Source organism: Leopardus geoffroyi, chromosome B3 (genome assembly GCF_018350155.1).
Source record: "Leopardus geoffroyi isolate Oge1 chromosome B3, O.geoffroyi_Oge1_pat1.0, whole genome shotgun sequence".
In the NCBI taxonomy this organism is placed as follows: domain Eukaryota; kingdom Metazoa; phylum Chordata; class Mammalia; order Carnivora; family Felidae; genus Leopardus; species Leopardus geoffroyi.
The window spans coordinates 26,098,590-26,124,606 of record NC_059337.1 but is presented as its reverse complement, the minus strand read 5'-3'; the positions used below and the strand labels follow the sequence as shown (position 1 = coordinate 26,124,606).

The 26,017-nt window shown below is 34.2% G+C and overlaps 1 protein-coding gene across 1 annotated transcript in view; it reads left to right on the top strand.

The window, feature by feature from the left end:
* GABRB3 (gamma-aminobutyric acid type A receptor subunit beta3) overlaps positions 1-26,017 on the top strand; it is a 469,312-nt gene that overhangs the window by 130,109 nt on the left and 313,186 nt on the right. Inside the window, exon 2 of the mRNA XM_045448927.1 lies at positions 20,250-20,297. Coding sequence (XP_045304883.1) covers positions 20,250-20,297 — 48 coding nt within the window. The remainder of the gene's footprint in view (positions 1-20,249; positions 20,298-26,017) is intronic.

Here is a 26,017-nt window from a genome sequence, read left to right as displayed (position 1 = left end):
ATGACGTTTTGGAAGGGGCAATACTATACCATCAGAGAACAGATCAGTAGTTGCCTGGGGCTGGAGGTGAGGGAGGGAATGACAACACACAAATTTTGGGGGGTAATTTATCTGTTCTATATGGTACTTTGCTAATGGATATATAAATGGATGCATATGCAAAAGCCACAGAACTTCTACTACAAAAAGTTAGTTTTTATTTCAATTCAAAAATTTAACAATCAACCAGCATATTAATGAAAGCCAAGTTGAATACAGACTGTGACAGACAAACCTCACTCTATTACAAATAAATGACATAATCACATTGAAAGGGTGGGAAAGAAAGTAGCATGTTTCTTCACCTTATTGCACTGATAGACCTTGGTGTGAGAACCCTCAGAGCAAATGAAAGTTTCTTATTCTCTTTCAAGATGGGAAAGGGTACATATGTGAAGCCTGGAGTGCTTCATTTATTTTGCTTCCATAAGGACAGTTAGCCTGAGAATAGAAACATCTGAATGAGGGTGGAATAGAGAGAATCCCAGAGCAACTGTACCATGATCCTGATCAAATGTGTCTCCCACCTACCTGTTTGCACACTCTTTAGGTAAATAATTATTAAATTCTCCCTTTTTCCTCAAAATTGGCTACCAAGAATCCAAACCAGCCTACGAGATACACCTTCCTTATGATATTTTGAGGAATTTACTCAAGCACGTGCTTCTGTAAAATTAGTGAGTAAATCAAGAAAAATGAAACCTGAGGTTCACAAAACCGTATCTAACCCAGTAATGCAATAACAGCTGTGATCACAGATTTGTAGCGGGCATAAAAAGCAAATGATCCAGACTGGAGCTATCTGGCAAGGTGTGATGTTATGGATTAGATATTATACTTATTGGGTTTTCAGAATGTCAAGGAAAAAATACAGAATAAGGAAAGTATTATATTTATTAGTAGCCAGATATTTTGCAGAAGACACCCAAAAACTTTCCCATTAGCAAAGACTTGGTTATTTGCCTTCACCTAAATCAGCCATAGGCAAGGGGATACAATTCCTAAAAAGAAGTCTGTTTTTTTTTTAACTTATAAGAGTATGAACATCCTAATGTATCTGGCTTCTGCCATTAAGAAAGTAAGCAGAAGAAGCAGTGTTTTGTTATCAGTCAACAATTGCTGTGGTAGTATTTTGTCAGGCCACTAAAAAGGACACTTACTTTGGGCTAAGAGTCCCATCCTCCCACAGTATCAGGACAATAGACTCCCCAGATCTCAGCCAAGAGAGAGAAAGGAAGAAGCCCAAATGTATTTACATCCTGAATTGAAAGTTACAGAAGTGAGTAAGGGATTACATGGATATTATAAATTACATGTAGCAGACTGGATGACTTTACTGGATATTGTAAATTTCATATGGCAGATGCAATAAAAGGTCCAGTGATGGAAATGGAGACAGATGATTGCTTTTCACACACGAAGATAGAGAGCAATGTTGTATTTCTATTAAATGTATTGTGAGAAGGGTTACACATATGTCATAGAATTTTCCACAGCAACAAGGTCTAGTTTAATTTTACATCAAATACTTCCATATCAAAATTGATTTTGTAGCTTTTTCTGTAGTGCAAGGATTACTTGATGTGATAGACTTTCAATGCAGCTTCCACTTACATTGGAATTGATTGCATTAAAGGGCTTCATACACAGAAAAATTCAATTTGCTAGCCATTTATTCCAAAGATATTTTTCTTAGGAAACAAAAAAGTCTGTCATCATTGAAAATATTAAGAAAGTTTTAGGAGTTTCAGGTCCTCAGGAGAAAATGTAAAGTGAGACTGGACAAAGAATCAAAAACTATCATTGAAAAGCAATTCTGTACTAGTTATTGAGGTCTTTTCTTTTCCTAATCATTGTTGATTGTCTCACATTGCTAGAAACTCCAAAAGTCCTGACAAAAACAAATAGCAGCATAACTGCTAACACACTTGTTTTAGGATACATTTATTTTTTTGTAATTTTTATACATTTATTTATTTTTGATGGACAGAGAGAGATAGAGCACAAGTGGGGGAAGGGGCAGAGAGAAGACACAGAATCTGAAGCAGGCTCTAGGCTCCGGGCTGTCAGCACAGAGCCCGACGCAGGGCTCGAACTCACAAACCACGAAATCATGACCTGAGCCAAAGACAGACGCTTAATGGACTGAGCCACCCAGGCCCCCCAAGGATACACTTATTTTTTTATACAATTGTTATATAATATATATCTTCCTAGTTGCTTTAATTTTTCTGAATTTCCATTTTTTTTAAAAAAAGGCAGATTTTTAAAAATCTCTGAGAGAGATTTTTTGTAATGAATTTAATTTTTTTCAGTTTATCTGTAATTTACAGTCACCTTGGGGTGCCTGATTGGCTCAGCCGGTAGACCATGTATGTGACTCTTGATCTTGGGGTCCTGAATTTGAGCCCCACAATGGGTGTAGAGGTTACTTTAAAAAATAAACGTAAATAATTTGTAGTCACCTCATTACTATAAAAGGGTATATGTACTTGGATACTGCATAGAACTAAAAATTAACTCTTTGTCCAACAGTCAGTGTCATACATTAAGTTTTGATCTATTTTCTAAATAAACACATGCAAGGTCTTGTATTATGATGTCACTTAGTACTATATTATGAGCATTTTCTATGTCATTAAAGATTATCCGAATAGATATTATGCCTAGTTAAATTCTTTTTTAAGGCTGTTAACATATTTTATTTAAGAATTTCTGTACTCTTATACATTTAGTCTGTTTTCAATACTTTACTAGTAAAAGTATTCAGATCAATACAACTTCCAGCTGGCTTTATATTTTGTAATCAGAAATTAGCTCAGATTTCTAAAGAACAGATGCCCAGTTTTTCAAACCAGATTTGTAATTACTGGATCACAGTGCATGAAATTTCTTGAGGCTCAAGTAAAACAGACATATGAAAATTAATAGCATTTATTGCCAGAATGCATTAGAATGCTTTTGTTACAGAACAGTTAGCAATATAAATTATTTTTTTCAAATTAGTTCATGAAAGTGCTATCATATTAATTCATATTGCATCAAAGTTTGCTTATAACATTTTTGTCATATTCAGCTTTTAAAACTTTATAAAACATTTATTATTCACTTATTTTTCTATCACTTTTTTTCTCGAAGTATTTTTCCCACTTTAAAACTCAGTTCATAGTTATTTTTTATAAAATATTTATGGCTTAACTTTTTACGTTTTATTTTTAAAATTTTATTATTATAATTATTTTAAGTATAGCTGGCACACAATCTCCCATTAGTTGTACACTGGATATACATTTTACATTAAGTGTACAACATAGTGATTTGACATTATGTTATGCTCACCATAAGTGTAGCTACCATCTGTCCCCATACAACACTATTTCAATGCCATTGACTATATCCCGTATGCTGTACCTTTTATTCCCATGACATATTTGTTCCATAACTGGAAATGACTTAAATTTTTAAAATAAACTTTTTATTTGAGGTAAGTTTAGATTCACACATGGCTGTAAGAAATAATACAGAGAGATCCCATGTGCCCTTTGCCCATGTGCCCTTAAAGGTAATATCTTGAAAATTATAGGGTGCCTGGGTGGCTTAGTCAGTTAAGTGTCTGACTCTTGGCTTCTGTTCAGGTCATGATCTCACAGTTTGTGAGTTCAAGCCCCTTGTCGGGCTCTGCACTGGTAGCATGGAGCCTGCTTGAGATTCCATCTCCCTATCTCTGCCCCTCCCCTGCTTGGTCTGTCTCTCTCTCTCTCTCTCTCTCTCTCTCTCTCTCTGAAGAATAAATAAATAAACATTAAAAAATTATACTATAATATCACAACCAGGATAGTGACATTGACGTAGTTAAGACACAACATTTTGTAGCCTGCTTGAACTAAGATGTCCAATAGCCAGTCTCCCTACCCCACCTCTCCTTAAACTCTCGCTACCACCAATTTGTTTTCTATGTGTATAATTTTGTCATCGCAACAATATTATATAAATGGAATAATCCAATAATAATATTTGGGGATTAGCTCTTTTCACTCAGCATATATCTCCAGAGTTTCATCAGTTGGCACGTATCAATAAAAAATAATTTGCCCTTTTCGATGGCGGAACACTATTCTACAGCATGGATTAAGTAAAGTTTGTTTAAAAGTTCATTTATTGAAAGATATCTGGCCCATTACATTTTGGCTCCCATTAACAAAACTGCTAAAAACAGTTGTGCACAGGTCCCTGTGTAAACATAAATCTTCATTTTTCTGAAATAAATGCCAGGAGTGCCATTGGCAGTTTGTATGGTACTTGCATACTTAGAATTTTTTTTTTAGAGACTGTTTCTAGTGTGGTCATGTTTTATTATATTTTCATCAGCAATCTGTAAGTGATGGAGTTTCTATGCATCCTTGCCAGCAATTGATGTTGTTATATATATATATATATATATATATATATATATATATATTTTTTTTTTTTTTTTTTTTTTTTGCTTTAGCCATTCTGATAAATGTGCAGTGATACCTTGTTGTTTCAATTTGAACCTACACAACAGCTAATGATGTTGAACATGTTGTCATGTACTCACTTGCCATTTTTACAGCCTGTTTAGTGAAATGTCTTTTAATGGCCTTTGCTCACATTCTAATTGGGTTTTGGAATTTTTTTACTGTTCTGTTCTATGAGTTCTCCATACACGATATATAATAGTGTCCCACTGGATACATAGTTTGCAAACATTTTCACCCACTCTATAACCTGTCTCTTTATCCCCTTGCCCCAAGTAGGGCCTTCACAGAAATAAGAATTTCAATTTTGACATAGTTCAACTTAGCAAACTTCCCTGATATGAGTTGTGCTTTTTTTGTCATGTCCAAGAACTCTTTGCCCAGCACTGTATCCCAAAGGTTCTTTCCATGTTTTTTTTTCAAAAATTTTATAATCCATATGTTTTAAATTAAGTCAACATTTCACCCTTATTTGATTTTTTTAAAGCAGACTTTATTTTTTAGAATAATTTAAGGTTCACAGTAAAATTTAGTACAAAGTACAGAGATTTCCTATATACTCTCTGACTCCACACATGCATAGCCTCCTTTATTATCACTGCCCCTCAAAGTAGTACATTTGTTACAAGTGATGAGCCTACATTAACACATTGTTAACCAAAGTCTATAGTTTATATTAGAGTTTGCTCTTGGTGTACATTCTATGAGTTTGCACAAATGTGTAATGACATGTATCCACTATTATTGGATCACATAAAATAGTTTCATTGCCCGAAAAATCCTCTGTGCTCTACCTATTCATTTCTCCCTCCTTCTCAACACCTGAAAACCATGGATCTTTTTACCATTTCCATAGTTTGTCTTTTTCAGAAAGTCATATAGTTGGAATCTTACAGTATGTAGCCTTCTCAGATTGGCTTCTACCACTTAATAATATGTATTTAAGATTCCTACTTGTCAGAAAAAATATGCAGCCGAGAATCCTTTATCCAGCAAGTCTGTCATTTAGAATAGAAGGAGAGATAAAGGTCTTCCCAAACAAACAAAAACTGAAGGAATTTGTCACCACTAAACCAGCCCTACAAGAGATCCTAAGGGGGACCCTGTGAGACAAAATACCAGAGACATCACTACAAGCATAAAACATACAGACATCACAATGACTCTAAACCCATATCTTTCTATAATAACACTGAATGTAAATGGATTAAATGCGCCAACCAAAAGACATAGGGTATCAGAATGGATAAAAAAACAAGACCCATCTATTTGCTGTCTACAAGAGACTCATTTTAGACCTGAGGACACCTTTAGATTGAGAGTGAGGGGGTGGAGACCTATTTATCATGCTACTGGAAGCCAAAAGAAAGCTGGAGTAGCCATACTTATATCAGACAAACTAGACTTTAAATTAAAGGCTGTAACAAGAGATGAAGAAGGACATTATATAATAGTTACAGGGTCTATCCATCAGGAAGAGCTAACAATTATAAATGTCTATGCACCAAATACTGGAGCCCCCAAATATATAAAACAACTACTCATAAACATAAGCAACCTTATTGATAAGAATGTGGTAATTGCAGGGGACTTTAACACCCCACTTACAGAAATGGATAGATCATCTAGACACACGATCAATAAAGAAACAAGGGCCCTGAATGACACATTGGATCAGATGGACTTGACAGATATATTTAGAACTCTGCATCCCAAAGCAACAGAATATACTTTCTTCTCGAGTGCACATGGAACATTCTCCAAGATAGATCATATACTGGGTCACAAAACAGCCCTCCATAAGTTTACCAGAATTGAAATTATACCATGCATACTTTCAGACCACAATGCTATGAAGCTTGAAATCAACCACAGAAAAAAGTCTGGAAAACCTCCAAAAGCATGGAGGTTAAAGAACACCCTACTAACGAATGAGTGGGTCAACCAGGCAATTAGAGAAGAAATTAAAAAATATATGGAAACAAACGAAAATGAAAATACAACAATCCAAACGCTTTGGGATGCAGCGAAGGCAGTCCTGAGAGGAAAATACATTGCAATCCAGGCCTATCTCAAGAAACAAGAAAAATCCCAAATACAAAATCTAACAGCACACCTAAAGGAAATAGAAGCAGAACAGCAAAGGCAGCCTAAACCCAGCAGAAGAAGAGAAATAATAAAGATCAGAGCAGAAATAAACAATATAGAGTCTAAAAAAAACTGTAGAGCAGATCAACGAAACCAAGAGTTGGTTTTTTGAAAAAATAAACAAAATTGACAAACCTCTAGCCAGGCTTCTCAAAAAGAAAAGGGAGATGACCCAAATAGATAAACTCATGAATGAAAATGGAATGATTACAACCAATCCCTCAGAGATACAAACAATTATCAGGGAATACTATGAAAAATTATATGCCAACAAATTGGACAACCTGGAAGAAATGGACAAATTCCTGAACACCCACACTCTTCCAAAACTCAATCAGGAGGAAATAGAAAGCTTGAACAGACCCATAACCAGCAAAGAAATTGAATCGGTTATCAAAAATCTCCCAACAAATAAGAGTCCAGGCCCAGATGGCTTCCCAGGGGAGTTCTACCAGACGTTTAAAGCAGAGATAATACCTATCCTTCTCAAGCTATTCCAGGAAATAGAAAGGGAAGGAAAACTTCCAGACTCATTCTATGAAGCCAGTATTACTTTGATTCCTAAACCAGACAGAGACCCAGTAAAAAAAGAGAACTACCGGCCAATATCCCTGATGAATATGGATGCAAAAATTCTCAATAAGATACTAGCAAATTGAATTCAACGGCATATAAAAAGAATTATTCACCATGATCAAGTGGGATTCATTCCTGGGATGCAGGGCTGGTTCAACATTCGCAAATCAATCAACGTGATACATCACATTAACAAAAAAAAAGAGAAGAACCATATGATCCTGTCAATCGATGCAGAAAAGGCCTTTGACAAAATCCAGCACCCTTTCTTAATAAAAACGCTTGAGAAAGTCGGGATAGAAGGAACATACTTAAAGATCATAAAAGCCATTTATGAAAAGCCCACAGCTAACATCATCCTCAACGGGGAAAAACTGAGAGCTTTTTCCCTGAGATCAGGAACACGACAGGGATGCCCACTCTCACCACTGTTATTTAACATAGTGCTGGAAGTTCTAGCATCAGCAATCAGACAACAAAAGGAAATCAAAGGCATCAAAATTGGCAAAGATGAAGTCAAGCTTTCGCTTTTTGCAGATGACATGATATTATACATGGAAAATCCGATAGACTCCACCAAAAGTCTGCTAGAATTGATACATGAATTCAGCAAAGTCACAGGATACAAAATCAATGTACAGAAATCAGTTGCATTCTTATACACTAACAATGAAGCAACAGAAAGACAAATAAAGAAACTGATCCCATTCACAATTGCACCAAGAAGCATAAAATACCTAGGAATAAATCTAACCAAAGATGTAAAGGATCTGTATGCTGAAAACTATAGAAAGCTTACGAAGGAAATTGAAGAAGATTTAAAGAAATGGAAAGACATTCCCTGCTCATGGATTGGAAAAATAAATATTGTCAAAATGTCAATACTACCCAAAGCTATCTACACATTCAATGCAATCCCAATCAAAATTGCACCAGCATTCTTCTCGAAACTAGAACAAGCAATCCTAAAATTCATATGGAACCACAAAAGGCCCCGAATAGCCAAAGGAATTTTGAAGAAGAAGACCAAAGCAGGAGGCATCACAATCCCAGACTTTAGCCTCTACTACAAAGCTGTCATTATCAAGACAGCATGGTATTGGCACAAAAACAGACACATAGACCAATGGAATAGAATAGAAACCCCAGAACTAGACCCACAAACGTACGGCCAACTCATCTTTGACAAAGCAGGAAAGAACATCCAATGGAAAAAAGACAGTCTCTTTAACAAATGGTGCTGGGAGAACTGGACAGCAACATGCAGAAGGCTGAAACTAGACCACTTTCTCACACCATTCACAAAAATAAACTCAAAATGGATAAAGGACCTGAATGTGAGACAGGAAACCATGAAAACCTTAGAGGAGAACGCAGGAAAAGACCTCTCTGACCTCAGCCGTAGCAATCTCTTACTCGACACATCCCCAAAGGCAAGAGAATTAAAAGCAAAAGTGAATTACTGGGACCTTAAGAAGATAAAAAGCTTCTGCACAGCAAAGGAAACAATCAACAAAACTAAAAGGCAATCAACGGAATGGGAAAAGATATTTGCAAATGACATATCGGACAAAGGGCTAGTATCCAGAATCTATAAAGAGCTCACCAAACTCCACACCCGAAAAACAAATAACCCAGTGAAGAAATGGGCAGAAAACCTGAATAGACACTTCTCTAAAGAAGACATCCGGATGGCCAACAGGCACATGAAAAGATGCTCAATGTCGCTCCTTATCAGGGAAATACAAATCAAAACCACACTCAGGTATCACCTCACGCCAGTCAGAGTGGCCAAAATGAACAAATCAGGAGACTATAGATGCTGGCGAGGATGTGGAGAAACGGGAACCCTCTTGCACTGTTGGTGGGAATGCAAATTGGTGCAGCCGCTCTGGAAAGCAGTGTGGAGGTTCCTCAGAAAATTAAAAATAGACCTACCCTATGACCCAGCAATAGCACTGCTAGGAATTTATCCAAGGGATACAGGAGTACTGATGCATAGGGGCACTTGTACCCCAATGTTCATAGCAGCACTCTCAACAATAGCCAAATTATGGAAAGAGCCTAAATGTCCATCAACTGATGAATGGATAAAGAAATTGTGGTTTATATACACAATGGAATACTACGTGGCAATGAGAAAAAATGAAATATGGCCTTTTGTAGCAACGTGGATGGAACTGGAGAGTGTGATGCTAAGTGAAATAAGCCATACAGAGAAAGACAGATACCATATGGTTTCACTCTTATGTGGATCCTGAGAAACGTAACAGGAACCCATGGGGGAGGGGGAGGAAAAAAGAAAAAAAAAAAAAAAAGAGGTTAGAGTGGGAGAAAGCCAAAGCATAAGAGACTGTTAAAAACTGAGAACAAACTGAGGGTTGATGGGGGGTGGGAGGGAGGAGAGGGTGGGTGATGGGTATTGAGGAGGGCACCTTTTGGGATGAGCACTGGGTGTTTTATGGAAACCAATTTGACAATAAATTTCATATATTATAAAAAAAAAAGATTCCTCTTGTCTTTTCATGGCTTGATAATTAATTCCTTTTTTATCTTTGAATAATCTTCCATCACAATGATGTATCACAGTGCATTTATCTACTCACCTATTGAAGGACATCTTGGTTGCTTCCAAGTTCTGGCAATTGTGAATAAAGCTGCTATATACATCAGTGTGCAAGTTTTTACATGGATATAAGTTTTCAATTCATTTGGGTATATATGGAAAAGAACAATTGTTGAATTTTATGCAAAGAGTTTGTTTAGTCTTGTAAGAAACTCCCAAAATGTCTTCCAAAATGGCTGTACCATTTTGCATTACCACCAGCAGTAAATGAGCGTTCCTGTTGCTCCACATCCTTACAACCATTTGGTGTTACAGGGTTCTGGATTTTGGCCATCCTAATAGGTGTATAGTGGTATCTTGTCATTTTAACTTGCATTTCTCTAATGATATATGATATTGAGTGTCTTTTCATATGCTTATTTGTCCTCTTTATATCTTTTCCAGTGAGGTGTCTATTCAGGTTTTTGGTCCATTTTGAATTGGGTTATTTGTTTTCTTATTGTTGATTTTTAAGAGGTATTGTATATTGTGGATAACAGTCCTTAATCACATTGTCTTCTTTTTTCAAATATTTTCTCTTAGTCTATGGTTTGTCTTCATTCTCTTTACAGTGTCTTTCAAGCGGAAGTTTCTAATTTTAATAAAGCACAGTTTATCAACTATTTTTTTCTGGGATCATGCTTTCCGTGTTGTATCTAAAAAGTCATTGCCAAATACAAGGTCTTGTAGATTTTCTCATATATTGTCTTGTACTAGTTTTAGTTTCGTGTTTTACATTTAGGTCTTTTATTCATTTTAAATTAATTTTTTAAGTGTTTATTTATTTTGAGAGAGAGAGAATGAGTAGGGCAGAGGCAGAGAGGGAGAGAAACCTAAGAATCTGAAATAGGCTCTGTGTTGACAGCAGAGAGACTGATGTGAGGCTGAAACTCAACAGTGAGGTCGTGGCCTGAGCTGAAGTTGGATGATTAACCAACTGAGCCACCCAGGCACCCCATTCACCCCATTTCGAGTTAATTTTTGTAAAGGGTGTAAAGTCTGTGTCCAATTTTTTTTTTTTGCATGTGGATGTGCAGTTGTTCCAGCACGATTTGTTAAAAATATATTTTCTCCATTGTATTGGCTTTGCTCCTTTGTCAAAGATTAGTTGGTTATTTTTGTATGTTTCCAGATTCTCTATTCCATTCTATCGATTTGTCCACTTTTTCACCAATATTATGTGTCTTGATTATAGTAGACTTATACTAAGTCATGAAGTCCAGTAGTCTTCCATGTTTATTGTTTTCTTTTCATATTGTGGTGGTTATTGTGGATCTTTTCCTTTTCCATATAAACTTTAGAATCAGTTTCTTACAGTCCACAAAATAACTTGCTGGGATTTTTATTGGGATTGTGTTGCATTTATTGATTACTTGGAAAGAACTGTTATTTTAAAAATAATCAGTCTTCCTATCCATGAATATGGAATATTTCTTCACTTATTTAGTTCTGTAATTTCATTTATCAAAGTTTTATAGTTTTCCTCATATAGAATACATATAATATATATATTGTATTTTTACCTAGTATTTCATTTTGGGGGGTGCTAATATCAATGGTAATATTTTTAATTTCAATATCCATGTGTTCATTGATGGTGTGTATAAAATTGACTGACTTTTATATATTATCCTTTTATCTTACAACCTTGCTATAATCATTCATCAGTTCTGGAATTTTTTGGTCTGTTCTTTTGGATTTTTCCATATAAACAATTTTGTCATCTGGGAACAAAAAAAGTTTTATTTTTCCTTCTCAATCTATATAAATTTCATTTCTTTTTCTTGTCTTTTTGCACTAGCTAGAATTACAGTAGGCTGTTGAAAAGTAGTGGTGAGAGATGACATCTTTGCCTTTTTCTGATTTTATTGAGAAAGCTGTTTATTCCCATTAAGTACAATATTAAATACAGGTTTTTTGTAAATTTCTTTTTTTTTTTAATTTTAATGTTTTATTTATTTTTGAGAAAGAGACAGAGAGAGAGAGAGAAAGAGAGAGAGAGAGAATGGAAGATAGACAGAGAGAGAGGGAGACACAGAATCCAAAGCAGACCCCAGTCTCTGAGCTGTCAGCACAGAATCTGGCACAGGGCTCATACTCTCAAACAGTGAAATCATGACCTGAACTGAAGTTGAAAGTTGAACCAACTGAGTCACCTAGGTGCCCCTTTTGTAAATATTATCAGGCTGAGGAAGTTCCCCTCTATTTCTCCTGAGAGTTTTTGTCATGCATGGATGTTGTATTTTCCCAAATGCCTTTTACTCATCTATTAATCTGATCAGGTAATTTTTCTGTTTTATCTTGTTGCTATAATGGATTATGTTAATTTATTTTCAAATGTGGAACCAGTCTTGCTTACCTGGGATAAATCCCACTTGGTCATGGTATATAATTCTTTTTGTACATTATTGGATTCAATTTGCTATTACTTTGATTTTTTTTTTTTTTTTTTTGCACATGGAACATTCTACAGGATAAATTATAATGTTGAGCCAGAAACCAAGTCAACAAATTTGAAATCATTCAAAATATACAATTCTAACCAAAATGGAATAATATTTGAAATGAAAAAAACAGAATGAGATTTGTGAAAATTAAGCATACTTATAAATAATAAATTGGTCAAAGAAGAAATTACAAAGGAAATTAGAAAATAATTTAAGTAAATGTAAATGAAAACACAACCTGCTAGGACTATGGGTTACAGCTAACACAGTACTTAGAGGAAAATTTAAAACTATACATGCTTTTTTTTAAAGAAAAAAAGGAAGATTTTAATCAATAACCTTGTTTAGAGCCTTTAAAATATAGAAAGAAAATAAACAATGGTAGGGAAACAGACTGAAGGAAATAATAAAGATTAGAACAGAAATAAGTAGAAAGGTAATAAAAAAAAAACCTATAGGAAAAAAACAATGAAAACAAAAGATATTTTTAAAAAGATAAACAATATGCATAAACTTTTATCCAGACCAACCAAGAAAAAATAAAGAGAAAATATTAGAATTACAAAAATCAGAAATGGAAGAACAATTATTAGTATTAATCTAAAAGAAAAAATATATATAAGAGAATATTAAGAACAATTGTAAGTAAGTTGAGATGAATTTGACAAATTTCTATAAAGACAAAAACAAAACTGACTCAAGAAGAAATAGGCAATATTTTTTCCTTTAACATTGAGGTTTTTAATTTGACTAGGACCAACTTCTTGATGTTTACTAACAGATCTATTCATATTTTCTTCCTATGGTGACTCAGTTATTCTACAACCTCATGATAAAATGCCTTGGTCATTGATTTTTAGTGTAGATTTTTCCAGATTTTCCAGATATATTTGTCCATATGTACTTTCATGAGCAACTGCAGTCTTTACTATGTTCCATTAAACTTTTTGTTTCTTTTTATGCAGTTCCATGCTGGTGTTATTATTATAACTTTTTAATATCAGCATCGTATATGATTAATGATTGTTTTTATATTCCTTTTCAAAAAAATCATTGTTGTCAAAATACATTCTTTCTGTTATAAATTTTTAAATAAGTGGTTGAATTCTTAATTTTTTTTCAAACTCCAGCAGCAGTTTGATTTGGATTGCATTAATTGTATAGATTGATTTAGTATGAATTAACATGTTTATATGATTAAGTCATCCTATTTATGTGCATGGAATGTGTTTCATTTTTGAAAACTTTTTAAATGTCACCTAAAATAGCCATTTTTTTCAATAGAAATTGTATGTCAATTTTTTTTCTTGCTTTTTGAATTAAAGAATATGATTGCTTTTTTTGATGTTTCCTGATGACAACTTTAATGTCTCAACTATTCTTCTTACCCTTATACCTCACATATGGGCAAGCTGATAAGAAACCCCACTGCTCCCTCTTTTGGCACCGGCTGAAGTTTGAAGCTGTACAAACGTTTGTCTATGTATAAGAATACTCCCCCAAGCTCTCAGCCCCCACCAGTAACAATAATCCAACCTGATCTCCTTTCCCCACTCTCCCAAGCTATTTTCCTACCAGCTCAGTAAGCCTGTCCTATTATCCCCCAAATCCCTCATTATGTGAGTAATAATCTTTTTTATACCCTTTCCTTGGGTGAGTGTGACAAAATTTGGGCCATGTTTTGGGTGAGGAGTCCAATTTCTTTCTGCAGGATGACAGCAACATTGTGGCTAATGGTATTTTATTTTTATTATAAATTTATATTTTGTAAAACTTATATTTTCCAACAATTTCACTTTTGTAGAGATATTTGTCTTTGAAAATTGGCCATATAGCTGAAGATTTGCCAAACTGTGTTGTTGTTTTAATAGTTTGTGACATAATTCTCACCGATTTTCTATTTAAATTATCATGTAATTTATACATTACAAAAGTTCAATCTCTTTCTTTCAAATCCTGACACTTGACAATTTTTATTCTTTTGATATAATATTGTCTAGGACTTCCAAAACTACATTAAAAAGTCATGACTCTAGTGAGCATTTTTATCCCATTCTGATCTTAAAGAGAAGACATCTGAAGACTTCCTACTAATATAATGTATGCTGTAGATTTTTAGAATGTAACATTTACCAGATAAGGATCATTCTTTTATATTTTATTTTTTGACAGTTACTTTTTAATATCATAAGTAAATAGGTGTTCAATTTATGGAAATCTATCTCTGAATCTATTGAGAGAAGCATTTAATTTTTTTTCTGCCTACCAATTTGGTAACTTAAAAATTGCTGACAGATTTTCTAATGTTGAATTTTCCATGCATTTCTTGGTTAAATCAAAATTTGTCATGTAACATATTAACTGCCATCCAATTCTAAGTGTTTTATAATCTTCCTAGGACTTTGTTAAACTAAGAATCATTTATTTTTCAAAAATATAGGAAATTTTAGCAAGAATATATTTAATAATATTCAAAAAGCAATCTGAATGATACTGATTCTTTGGAACTTGTTGAAGTTTTTCCTTTATGGCCAAAATAATGAATACTTGACAAGATCATGTATTCTCTATATGTGAAATATGATATTCAAGATATGATCATTGACTAAATTTTTTTAAGTGTATGATTCACATATTATATTTCTCAGTTTTTGTTTTCTCAATTTATAAGCTTTGAAAAGGATGAGTTAAATTATTTATTTATTTATTTCTCTTAAAATTCTATCCACTACAGCTATAAATATTAAAAGCTTATATTGTTAGATACATATATGTTCAAAATAGTAATATCATTTTTTTCTAGTGTTCTTTTTATGAGTAGGGGATATTTCTCATTATCTATGGAAATATTTGACATAAATTTTATTTTGCATAATATTAAAATTGTTACCTTATTTCATCTAGATTTTCCCTATTTCATTTTCAACTTTTTGTTTCAAGTTGTGTTTACTGGAAACAGAATATTTTGGGATATTTAAAAAAATAAAATGAATCTGAAAATTTTTGTCTCTGAGTTCTTGTTTTTAATCCATTTGGATCTATCATAACATTTAAAAAATATCACTGAATAAAAATGACTTTGATATAAAATTCTATGATTTTTCATATACTTATAAATTCATGTAACCACCACCAAAATTAGGGTACACTATAATTCCATCACCACCTGCTAGAGACTGAATGTTTGTGCCTCCTCCCCAAATTCTTATATTGAAACCCTATCCTGCCCTGTGATCTTTAAAGATGGGGCCCCTAAGGAAGCGATTTAGGTTAAATGAGATCAGAAGTGTGGGGCTCTGATCTGATAGTGTACTTATAAGAAGAAACGTCAGAAAATTCATTCTCTTTTTCTCCCTGTGCACATGCACCAAGGAAAAATCATGTGAGGACACATGATTCAAGGTGGTTGAAATCACACCAAGAAAACACCTTATACTAGAAGCCGACTCTGCCAGACTTTGACCATTGACGTAGAGCATCCAAAACTGTGACAAAATAAATCTTTTATTTAAGACATACCATCTATGATATTTTGTTATGGCACCTGGAGCAGACTAATATAGATTTTGGTACTGAGAAGTGGGTACTGATGTAACAAATAACTAAAAATGTTAACGTGGCTTTGGGACTGGGTAATATGTAGAAGCTGGAAGACTTTAGAACTACATGCTCGAAAAAGCATTGTTATAAAAAGATTGTTGGTAGAAATATAGATGTTAAAGATGATTCTGGTAAGAGCTCATATAGAAAAAAAAAAAACAGGTAAGCTGGAGAGAAAGTCTCCATCTTCTTAAAGAATCCATAAATAATTATAAGCAGATTGTTGGTGTTTTAAAATCATTCTGGTGAGGATTCAGATAGAAATGAGGAACAAATTATTGGAAATTGGAAGAAAGGCAATGCTTGTTATAAAGAGGCAAATAACTTGGCTGAATTATGATCTAGTGTTTTGTGGAAGATAGAAATTATAGATAATGAAATTAGATATTTAGCTAATGAAATTTCTAAGGAAAATTTTACAGGTGCACCTTATGTTCTACTGACTGCTTATAGTAAAATATAAGAGGAGAGAGATGAATTAAAGGATTGTTAAGCAAAAAGGAATCAGACCTTAAAGATTTGTGAAATTCTCAGCCTGTCCATATTGCAAAAAAAAGATAAAACATGTTTAAAAAAAAAAAAACAACTAAGGCCGTGGCTGATCAACCAGTTGGTAGGGAGATTATTATGGCTGTGAACCATAGATCTAATCAGCAATCTCAGCAGAAGTCAGAAATAGAGATAAGATTATGCCAGCAGAGACACTGCCAGCTATGCCTAAAGGAAATAGAAAAAAAGAGGTGGAATGGAGGAAGGTTGCAAACGTGTTATCCTTCAAGAAAGTGATAGAATGATCTAATAATTCATAGATCATCAGAGCTGCCAATCCTACCACAGTCCCAGGTACAAGGCTGATTGTTTCTGAGTTTCAGGGGTAGGACCTCTCTTCAATTTCACTCCCCCCACGCCCCGCCACAGAGTAGTGCATTGGCAGGGATTTCACAGAATGCCATGGGAATGGGGACCTTGCAGAGAGTCAAAGATCAAGACTACCCCATAGAGCAATAGAGGTATTGCTGCTGTCCCAGCAAGCCTGGAAGGCAGAGCATCAAACCAAAGAGGATTATTCTCAAACATTAATACCTGGTGGAATTTGCCTTGCTAGCTTTTGGATTTGCTTGGGACCCATTACCCATCATTCCTTCTGTTTTTTTTTTTTTTTCTTTTTAAAATGACAATGTCTATTCTAAGCCTGTTCCACCATTATGTCTTGGAAGCACATAATCTGTCAGGGTTACACAGGCTCACAATTGAACACATATTTTTCTTCAGGGTAAATTACAACTCATATGATTTAGATGAGATTTTGGATTTTAGAGTTCATGCTAGAATGAGTTAAGACTTTGGGAATGGAATTAATGTATTTTGCATGTGAGATGACATGAATTTGGAGGTGCCAAGGATGGAATTTATGGACTTAATCTTTGTGTCTCCCCAAAATTCACATATGGAGGGCCCATTCCCCAAAATGACTGTATTTGAAGATGGGTCCCTTAAGGAAGGAATTACTGTCAAATGCATTCAGAACTGTGGAACTTTAATCTGATAGGATTTTTGTCCTTATAAGAAGAAACACCACAGAGAAAGGGCATACGAAGACCTAGTGAGAAGGTGGATGTCTACAAGCCAGAAAGAAACTGACCTTGTTGGATGTTGGTCTGACTTCTATCTCCCAGAACTACAAGAAAATACGTTTACTTGTTTATGTTACCTTGTTTGTGGTATTTTGTTATGGTAGCCCAAGCACACTAATACACTACCCAAATTCCTTTGTGCTATCCTTCATCTCTAATCTCCATAAACCGCAGATTTGATCTCAATTATTAGTTCTGTCTTTTTAAGAATGTCATATAAATGAGGTAATAAATTACAGAATTTTTTTTAGGTTTGCAACTTTTACTAGGCATAATGCCTTTTGGATCCATCCAAGTTGTTTTGTGTATCAGTAGCCCATTTTTTATTGCTTAGTAGTATTCCATTGAATGAATGCAGCCCAGTATGCTCACTTATTTACCTGTTGAAGAAAATAGGCTGTTAGTAGGTTTAGTTCATTTTGAACAGAGCTATTATCAATGGATTTTGTGTGAATATATTTTTAAATTTCTCTAGAGTAAATACTCAAGAAGTGAGATTTCTGAGTATATGGTAAATACATCTTTAACTTCATAAGTAACTTAGGTTATCCCAACTATTTTATAGTTATCCCAACTATTTTGCACCATGGCTGTAGTATTTTGCATAACCATCTTCTATGTATGATAGTTCTAGTTGCTTTTAATCCTCACTAGTTTTTTTTTTTTTTTTTTTAATCCTAAAGTTTCTAACTGTTGTATGGTGGCATCACAATATGATTTTAATTTGCATTTCTCTAATGGATAATTTTGTTGCACATGTTTTTGGGTGCCATCTGTTTATCTTATTTGCTAAAGCATCTGGTCATATCTTTCAATCAGTTTTTAATTGAGTTGTTTGATTTCTTACTACTGACATTTGAGAGTTCTTTATATATCCCAGATAGAAGTCCTTTGTTGTATATGCAATTTATAAATATTTTCTGCCAATATGTACCTTGTCATTTCGCTACCTTACACATTTCATTTCTTAAACTAATGTTTTAAATTTTTATTAAACACAGTTTGTCATTTTATTATAGATTGTGCTTTTGGTGCCATTTCTAAGTCTTACTAATCTCAAGTCATAAATATTTTTTTTCCTTTTTTACCCCCACAAGTATCTAAAAAGAAAAATTTTAGATATATGGTAATTGGTAATTCAGATATATGATTAATTCTGTGATCTTTTTTGTATAAGTTATGAGGTTTAGGCCAAAGTTTAATTTTGCATATGAATGTCCAGTTGTTTAGACACTATTTGCTGAAAGGCTTATCCTTGGTCAGCAATCAACTGAACATATTTTGGGGTATGTACTTCTGGACTTTCTGTTGCGTTTAATTGATCTATGTGTCTATCCCTTCATCAATACCATACTATCTAGATTAGATTATTACAGCTTTATGGTAATTCTAAAAATGCAGTGGAATTTCTTCCATTTAACCTAAAATGTTTCTTATTTAGTTTGGGAAAATTTATTTTTATTTTGTCAAATAATTTCTTTCCTGATTTTTTTCTCTATTTCTGGTACCTGCTATTATCCAGGCTTTGGCATCTGTACTTATATATTTCATTTCTTTTTTCTAATTCTTTACATTATTATCTCCTTATCCTTCAATCCTGCCTTTCTGAGTCCTTCAATATGATACTCCAGCTCTCTCATTTTTTTCTTCAGTTATTTAAATTTTTTTTATCCCTCTAAACATGTTCTTTCTGAAAACAGTTATATATTCCATAACTGAAAAATTACCAGATTCTTTTTTATATTCTTTCTTTTTCCATGATACTACTGTTCTCTTGCCTCTTTGAGATATTTATTTTGCTTATTTTATTTTATCACTTCATCTTTTCAATAGTTTTGCTTCATGTAGAAAAAAAGTGGCCTAGTTTTTTCTTTTTAGTTCTGGATGTACTTCCCAAATGTCCAGTATTTTTTTTTTTTTTCTGTGAGCCCATGTTCTGCTGAAGTAGCAGCTAACCAGGTTGATGATAGATGTTACAGTAAGGCTACAGACCAGGCCTCGGGTTTCATTGTTCCACATCACTGACAGTTTTTCATTGTCAATTAGGTTTTACAGTCTTGAATTATGGATTTCACCTCCATTGGTTTACTTCAATTATTTTTTTTTCAAATTACTCTTTCAGCATGTGAGATACAGTGACTTGTACATGTTAATCATGTTAATATTTTATTACTTTTATTGTTTCCATTTGATGATGATGATGAAGTTGAAGATGGTAACTTGTTTCAAATACATCTGGCTCATTCTTACTTTAGAAACTTTGAACTTTATCTTGCTTTTATTTTCTCACCTCTTCCATGATTCAGATTTCAATTAAAAATTCATTTGCTCAAAGAAAATTTTTTTGTTATCACATTTAATATGGCTCTTCTCAAGTCATTTTATATCACTTTTGTTTTATTTTTATCACTGTACATACTTCTATTTGAAATTATCTTATTTTTATTGCTTTTTTTTCTCTTTTCTTCACTAAAATGTAAATAGTGTCTTGTAACCATTCCAACTACTAACAGAGCAGAAACCAAATCCTAAGCTTACCTAATGTGATGTGTATTGCTTTTTAAAATGTGTGTACATTTCTTTAAGTATTATTTATTGAATTTCACCAAATAGACACAATTTGACAATATGCTTATTGAAGGAATTTCAGATCTAAGCAATATTTTAACGCTAATATCTTATCCTCTTTTACTGTTTTCAGGAATGCAGTCAAAGAACACAAAAAACTTTACGCCATTTATGAAACCAGGTGAGTCCATACCTTCAATTTATCTATTAAAGTTGTCTTCTACTTTTCACTAATAATACAAGTATTATTAGTCATTGTGATATGAGCTTATGAGTTACCTAGCTCTATATATTTTGTGTTTGAAACATCCACCAAAATTATTGTAAAGCATACATAGAAACTAAATGATAATAACAACAATAATAATATAACCTTAAGTTATCTTATGTAATTTTTCTATAATTTTAATTTGAAATTCAAGTAAATAATTTAAAAATAAAATTGAATTCTAAAAGGGCATCTGATTCCACGACTAAGTGCATCCAACGTTAAAATAAAATGTCTTAGTATTAGAGGAAACTTCAAACGTCGTTTGAAATTTCACATATTTGGAAAGGTAGTCCAAAGTTTTGTGTGTATAAAAGCATGTTCTCCAGCTGATATTCTTTTGGAAAGAAATTGGCTACAACAACAAGATTTGGCAGCAAATCTTATGAAAACATGTATTTAACAGAAACTAAAGCATCTGATAAATTCTTGTTTATCTTTAAACATTCAACTACAATATGATTTACAATTAAAATTTCTCTAGATACCAACCACCCCTAACCTCCAAACTCAATCAGCATCTCAGGCAAAAATCATTCTCCTCTGGGCCCACTATTTGTTAATGTTTAAAGCATTTCTATGTAAAGTGCCAATAATTTATTTCTTCCTTCCTTCCATATATCAAATTCTAAGTACTGTAATACAGTGCTATTCAATATTTTTGGTAGAAGTAATAATTTATTAGAATACATCATTTTAGTATTGTTTATTGTGTACATATAATTTCATTTACTTAATCAAATATTTCCTTAAGATAAATTCTTTAAGGCAGTATTATATGAGAAAAGAATATACACATTTAAAATCTTTTAAATTTATGTATGATTGTACATAATTTTGCAAAAATTGTAAGTATAGAGCACTAGTATTCACAAGTAAACATTGCCATGTAATCACCAGTCGGATTGGGAAATAGCACATTAAGTACTTCAGAAGCTCACTCCAATCTGTGCCAGGCACTCCCTTCTCTTAACCAATGTCATGACTTCTTTCACCATCTGCCCTTGTTTGGATTCCCCAGAAATAAGATTCTTTCCAAGATGAGAATTCTTTTTCCAGTGCTGTATAGGACAAATGCTGTCAGGAAAAACTTGTGAGAATGATCAACAAGTACGGTATGAGAAGTAGAGAAAATACAAACAGTATTTTTGAGACATCTAGCTTCTACCAGATCTCTAGGCACTCTGTAACATCGATTATAGAACAAAATCTGTCCATCTAGAAGCCTGGTGGCTATACACCTACATCAAAACACTTTTGGGGCGCCTGGGTGGCTCAGTCAGTTAAGCGTCCGACTTCAGCCCGGGTCACGATCTCGCGGTCCGTGAGTTCGAGCCCCGCGTCAGGCTCTGGGCTGATGGCTCAGAACCTGGAGCCTGCTTCCGATTCTATGTCTCCCTCTCTCTCTGCCCCTCCCCCGTTCATGCTCTGTCTCTCTCTCTCTGTCTCAAAAATAAATAAACGTTAAAAAAAAAAACTTAAAAAAAAAACACTTTAACAAGGCAGTCTCTGGGGGAGGAGCATAACATCCCAGGGATCTCAAGCACAAGCACATAAGCAATGTTTTGAAAAAAAAAAAAAAAAGTGGAGGTTTGAGTGATTTGTAGCCAAAACTACATCTAGGAACTAACAAAGGGAGCCTGGTACCAACAGCATATGCTGCAAACCATGCTTTGCACCATGAAGATCCGTTTTCTTCTCACATTAAGTTTATGCCACAGGTTTTTAAGTATTCTAATTGGTCACAATTTCATGGAAAACTTACCAGCAAAGGTTTGGCAAAAAAACACAGTTTACACTGCTATAGTACTTCAAGAGGCCATGATAAATATGAATCACCTCCATGCCCCACCCTACCATACCACCTCTTCTGGGCCAGCTGCATTGCTTGGTGGAATTACCAAGACAATTACCACTGAACCTCTGTTTGTCAAGACACTTTCAGGCAATTGATAATGCTGCTTCCCAACTGACAGTTGAGACTTGGCATATGAATGTCAAGAATAGATCCATTGAAAAGCTGAAAGCTTTTCCTCTAAGATCAGGAACAGGACAAGGAAGCCCACTCTCATCACTTTTAATTCAACATAGCATTGCAAATCTTGGAGCAACTAGGCAAGAAAGAGAAATAAGACATATCCAAATTAGAAAGGAAGGAGTAAAACTATCTCTATCTGTAGATGACATGATATTATATGTAGGCAACTCTAAAGACTCCATGGGGGGGGGGGAAAAACATTAGAACTAATAAATTTTATAAAGTTGCAAGATACAAAATCAATATACAAGAAACTATTGTATTTCTATATATTAATAAACTACCAGAGAGAACTTAAGAAAACAATCCTGTTCACAAATTGCATCAAAAAGAGTAAATAACTAGGAACAAATTTAACAAAGTAGGTGAAAGACCTGTACACTGACAACTATAAGACATTAATTAAAATAATTGAAGATGATCAAATAAATGCAAAGGGGTGTCTGGGTGCTCAGTTGGTTAAGCATCCGACTCTTGATTTTGACTCAGGTCATGATATTGTGGTTCATGAGTCCAAATCCCATGTTTGGCTCCACGCTGACAGTACAGAGCCTGCTTGGGATTCTCTCTCTCCCTCTTTCTTTGCCCCTCCCTGCTCATTCTCCCTCTCTCAAAATAAATAAATAAAATAAAATTTTTTTAATTAAAAAAACAAATGGAAAGATAGTCTGTGCTCAGGATTCAAAAGAAAAAATATTATTAAAATATTCATACTACTTAAAGCAATCTTGGGTACAGACCCAATGCAATCCCTATCAAAACTCCAATGAGTTTTTCATAGAAAGAGAAGTATCCTAAAATTTGTATGGAACCACAAAAGACCTCAAATAGCTAAACCAATCTTCAGAAAGATAAACAAAGCTAGACGCATCACTATCCCTAATTTGAAACTTTATTACAAAGCTGCAGTAATCAAAACAGTATGGTGTTGGCATTAAAATGAACATATAGAAACAGAGTAGAGAGCCCAGAAATAAACCCACACATATATAGTCAATTAATTTATGACAAAGGAGACAAGAATACAATGGGAAAAGTCTTTTCAATAACTAGTGTTGCAAAGCTGGGCAGCCACATACAGAAGATGAAACTGGACCACTATTTTATACCACACACAAAAATTAATTCAAAATGGATTAAAGACCAGAATGTAGGACCTGAAACCATAAAACTCCTAGATGAAAAAAGGCTTGGCTATGACTCCAAAAGCAACAAACAAACAAACAAACAAACAAGTGGAACCACATCAAACTAAAATTGTCAGCAAAGGAAATCAGCAACAAAATTAAAAGGAAACCTATGGAATGGGGTAAAATATTTACAAATCATATATCTGATAAGGAGATTATGTGCAAAATCAAACAACTCAATAGCAACAAAACAAAGCAAAACCCAAACAGTCCAATTAAAAAAATGGTAGGTGATCCGAAGAGACATTTTTCCAAAGAAGACATGCAGGTACATGAACACATGTACATAAAAAGAGTCCCAGCATCACTAATGATCAGGGAGATACAAATCAAAACCACAATGAGATGCCACCTCACACCTGTTAGAATGGCTATTATCAAAAAAACAAGATATAACAAGTGTTTACAAGGAGAAAAGGGAATCCTTGTGCACTGTTGATGAGAATGTAAATTGTTGCAACCACTATGAGAAACAGTATGGAGGTTCCTGAAAAAATTGAAGGTAGAGACATCAAATGATCCAGTGGTTCCACTTCTGGGTATTTACCTAAAGAAATAAAACAAACAAACAAACGCTAGCTTGAAAATATATCAGCACTGCATGTTCTTTACTGTATTATTTAAAATAGCTATGATATGAAAATAACCTAAGTGTCTATTGATGGATAAGTGGATAAAGAGAATGCAGTATGTATATGTACAATGGAATATTATTAAATCATGACAGAGAAGTAAATCTTACCATTTGCAACAACATGTATGAACCTTGAGGGTATCATGTTAAGTGAAATAAGTCAGAGAAAGACAAATACTGTATGATCTCAGTTATATGCGAAATCCAAAAAGGAAAGGAAGGAGGGAAGGAAGGAAGGAAGGCAGGAAGGAAGGAGGGAAGGAGGGAGGAAGGAAGGAAAGGAAGGAAGGAAAGAAGGGGGGAGGAAGAGAAGGAAGGAAGAAAAGAAGGGAGTGAGAGAAGGAGGGAAGGAGGAAGGAAGGAGGGAAGGACAGAAAGAAGGAAGGAAGGAAGGAAGGAAGGAAGGAAGGAAGGAAGGAAGGAAGGAAAAAAGAGAGGGAGGGAGGAAGAGAGAAAGAAAAAAAAGATCTTATCGAGAACAGATCAGTGACTGCCAGAGGTGGGAGGTTTGGGGGCTTGGAAATATGGGAAATACTGGTCAAAAGGTGCAAACTTCCAGTAATAAAGCATATAAGTCTTGGGGATGTAATTCAGAGTATGGTGAGTATAGTTAGTAACACTGTATTGTGTATTTGAAAGTTGTTAAGAAAGAAAATCCTAAAATTACTCATCACAAGAAAAAAATTATACCTATACATGGTGGCAAATGTTAACTAGACTTCATCATAAACTTATGGGTCAATTCCTCTACCAATATGGCAACACCATTGTTATCCAGCTGATTTCCTGGCACAAGGATGCCAAAGTGACTATACAACAACCATAGCTTTATGTTTAATAAAGCTATTAATGTATCTACTTGTAAAAGTGTCTCTTCTCTGGGAATCAGGACATGTAGATCCACAATGCTGATCAATTTTTATTATTAACTATTAACAAAAGTCCATAGTTTACATTAAAGCTCATTCTTGATGTTGTAAAGTCTATAGGTTTTGACAAATATATACATTCATGTATCTATCATTACAGTATCATACAGAGGCATTTCACTGTCTTAAAAATCCAGTTTTCCACCTATTCCCCTCCTCTTTTCCCCTGAAACTTCAGGAACTACTAATCTTTTTGCTGTCCCCATTCTTTTCCAGAATGTCATATAGCTGGAATCATACAGTACATAGCCTCTGTAGATTGGCTTCTTTCACTTAAAAAATATTCATTTAAAATTGTGCTATGTATTTTTGTTGCTTGCTAGCTCATTCCTTTTTATAACTGAATGATCTTCCTTTGTATTGATGTACCACAGTTTATTTATATATTTACCTATTATTTTTTTTAAATTTTTAAGTGTTTATTTATTTTTGAGAAAGATAGACAGAGTGCAAGCTGGGGAGGGGCAGAGAGGGAGGCACAGAATGTGAAGCAGGCTCCAGGTTCTGAGCTGTCAGCACAGAGCCCGACGTGGGGCTTGAACCCACGAACCGTGAGATCATGACCTGAGCCGAAGTTGGACACTTAACCGACTGAGCCACCCAGGCGCCCCTATATTTACCTATAAAAGGACAGCTTGGCTGCTTCCAAATCTTGGCAATTATGGATATAGACACTGTAAACATTTGTGTGCAAGTTCTCATTTGGACTTAAGTTTTCATTTGGGTAAATACCAAGGAATGTGATTGTTGGATCATATGATAAAAGTATGTTTAGTGTTGTGAGGAACCACCAGACTCTCTACCAAAGTGGCTGTACCACTTTGCATTCCAACTAGCAACAA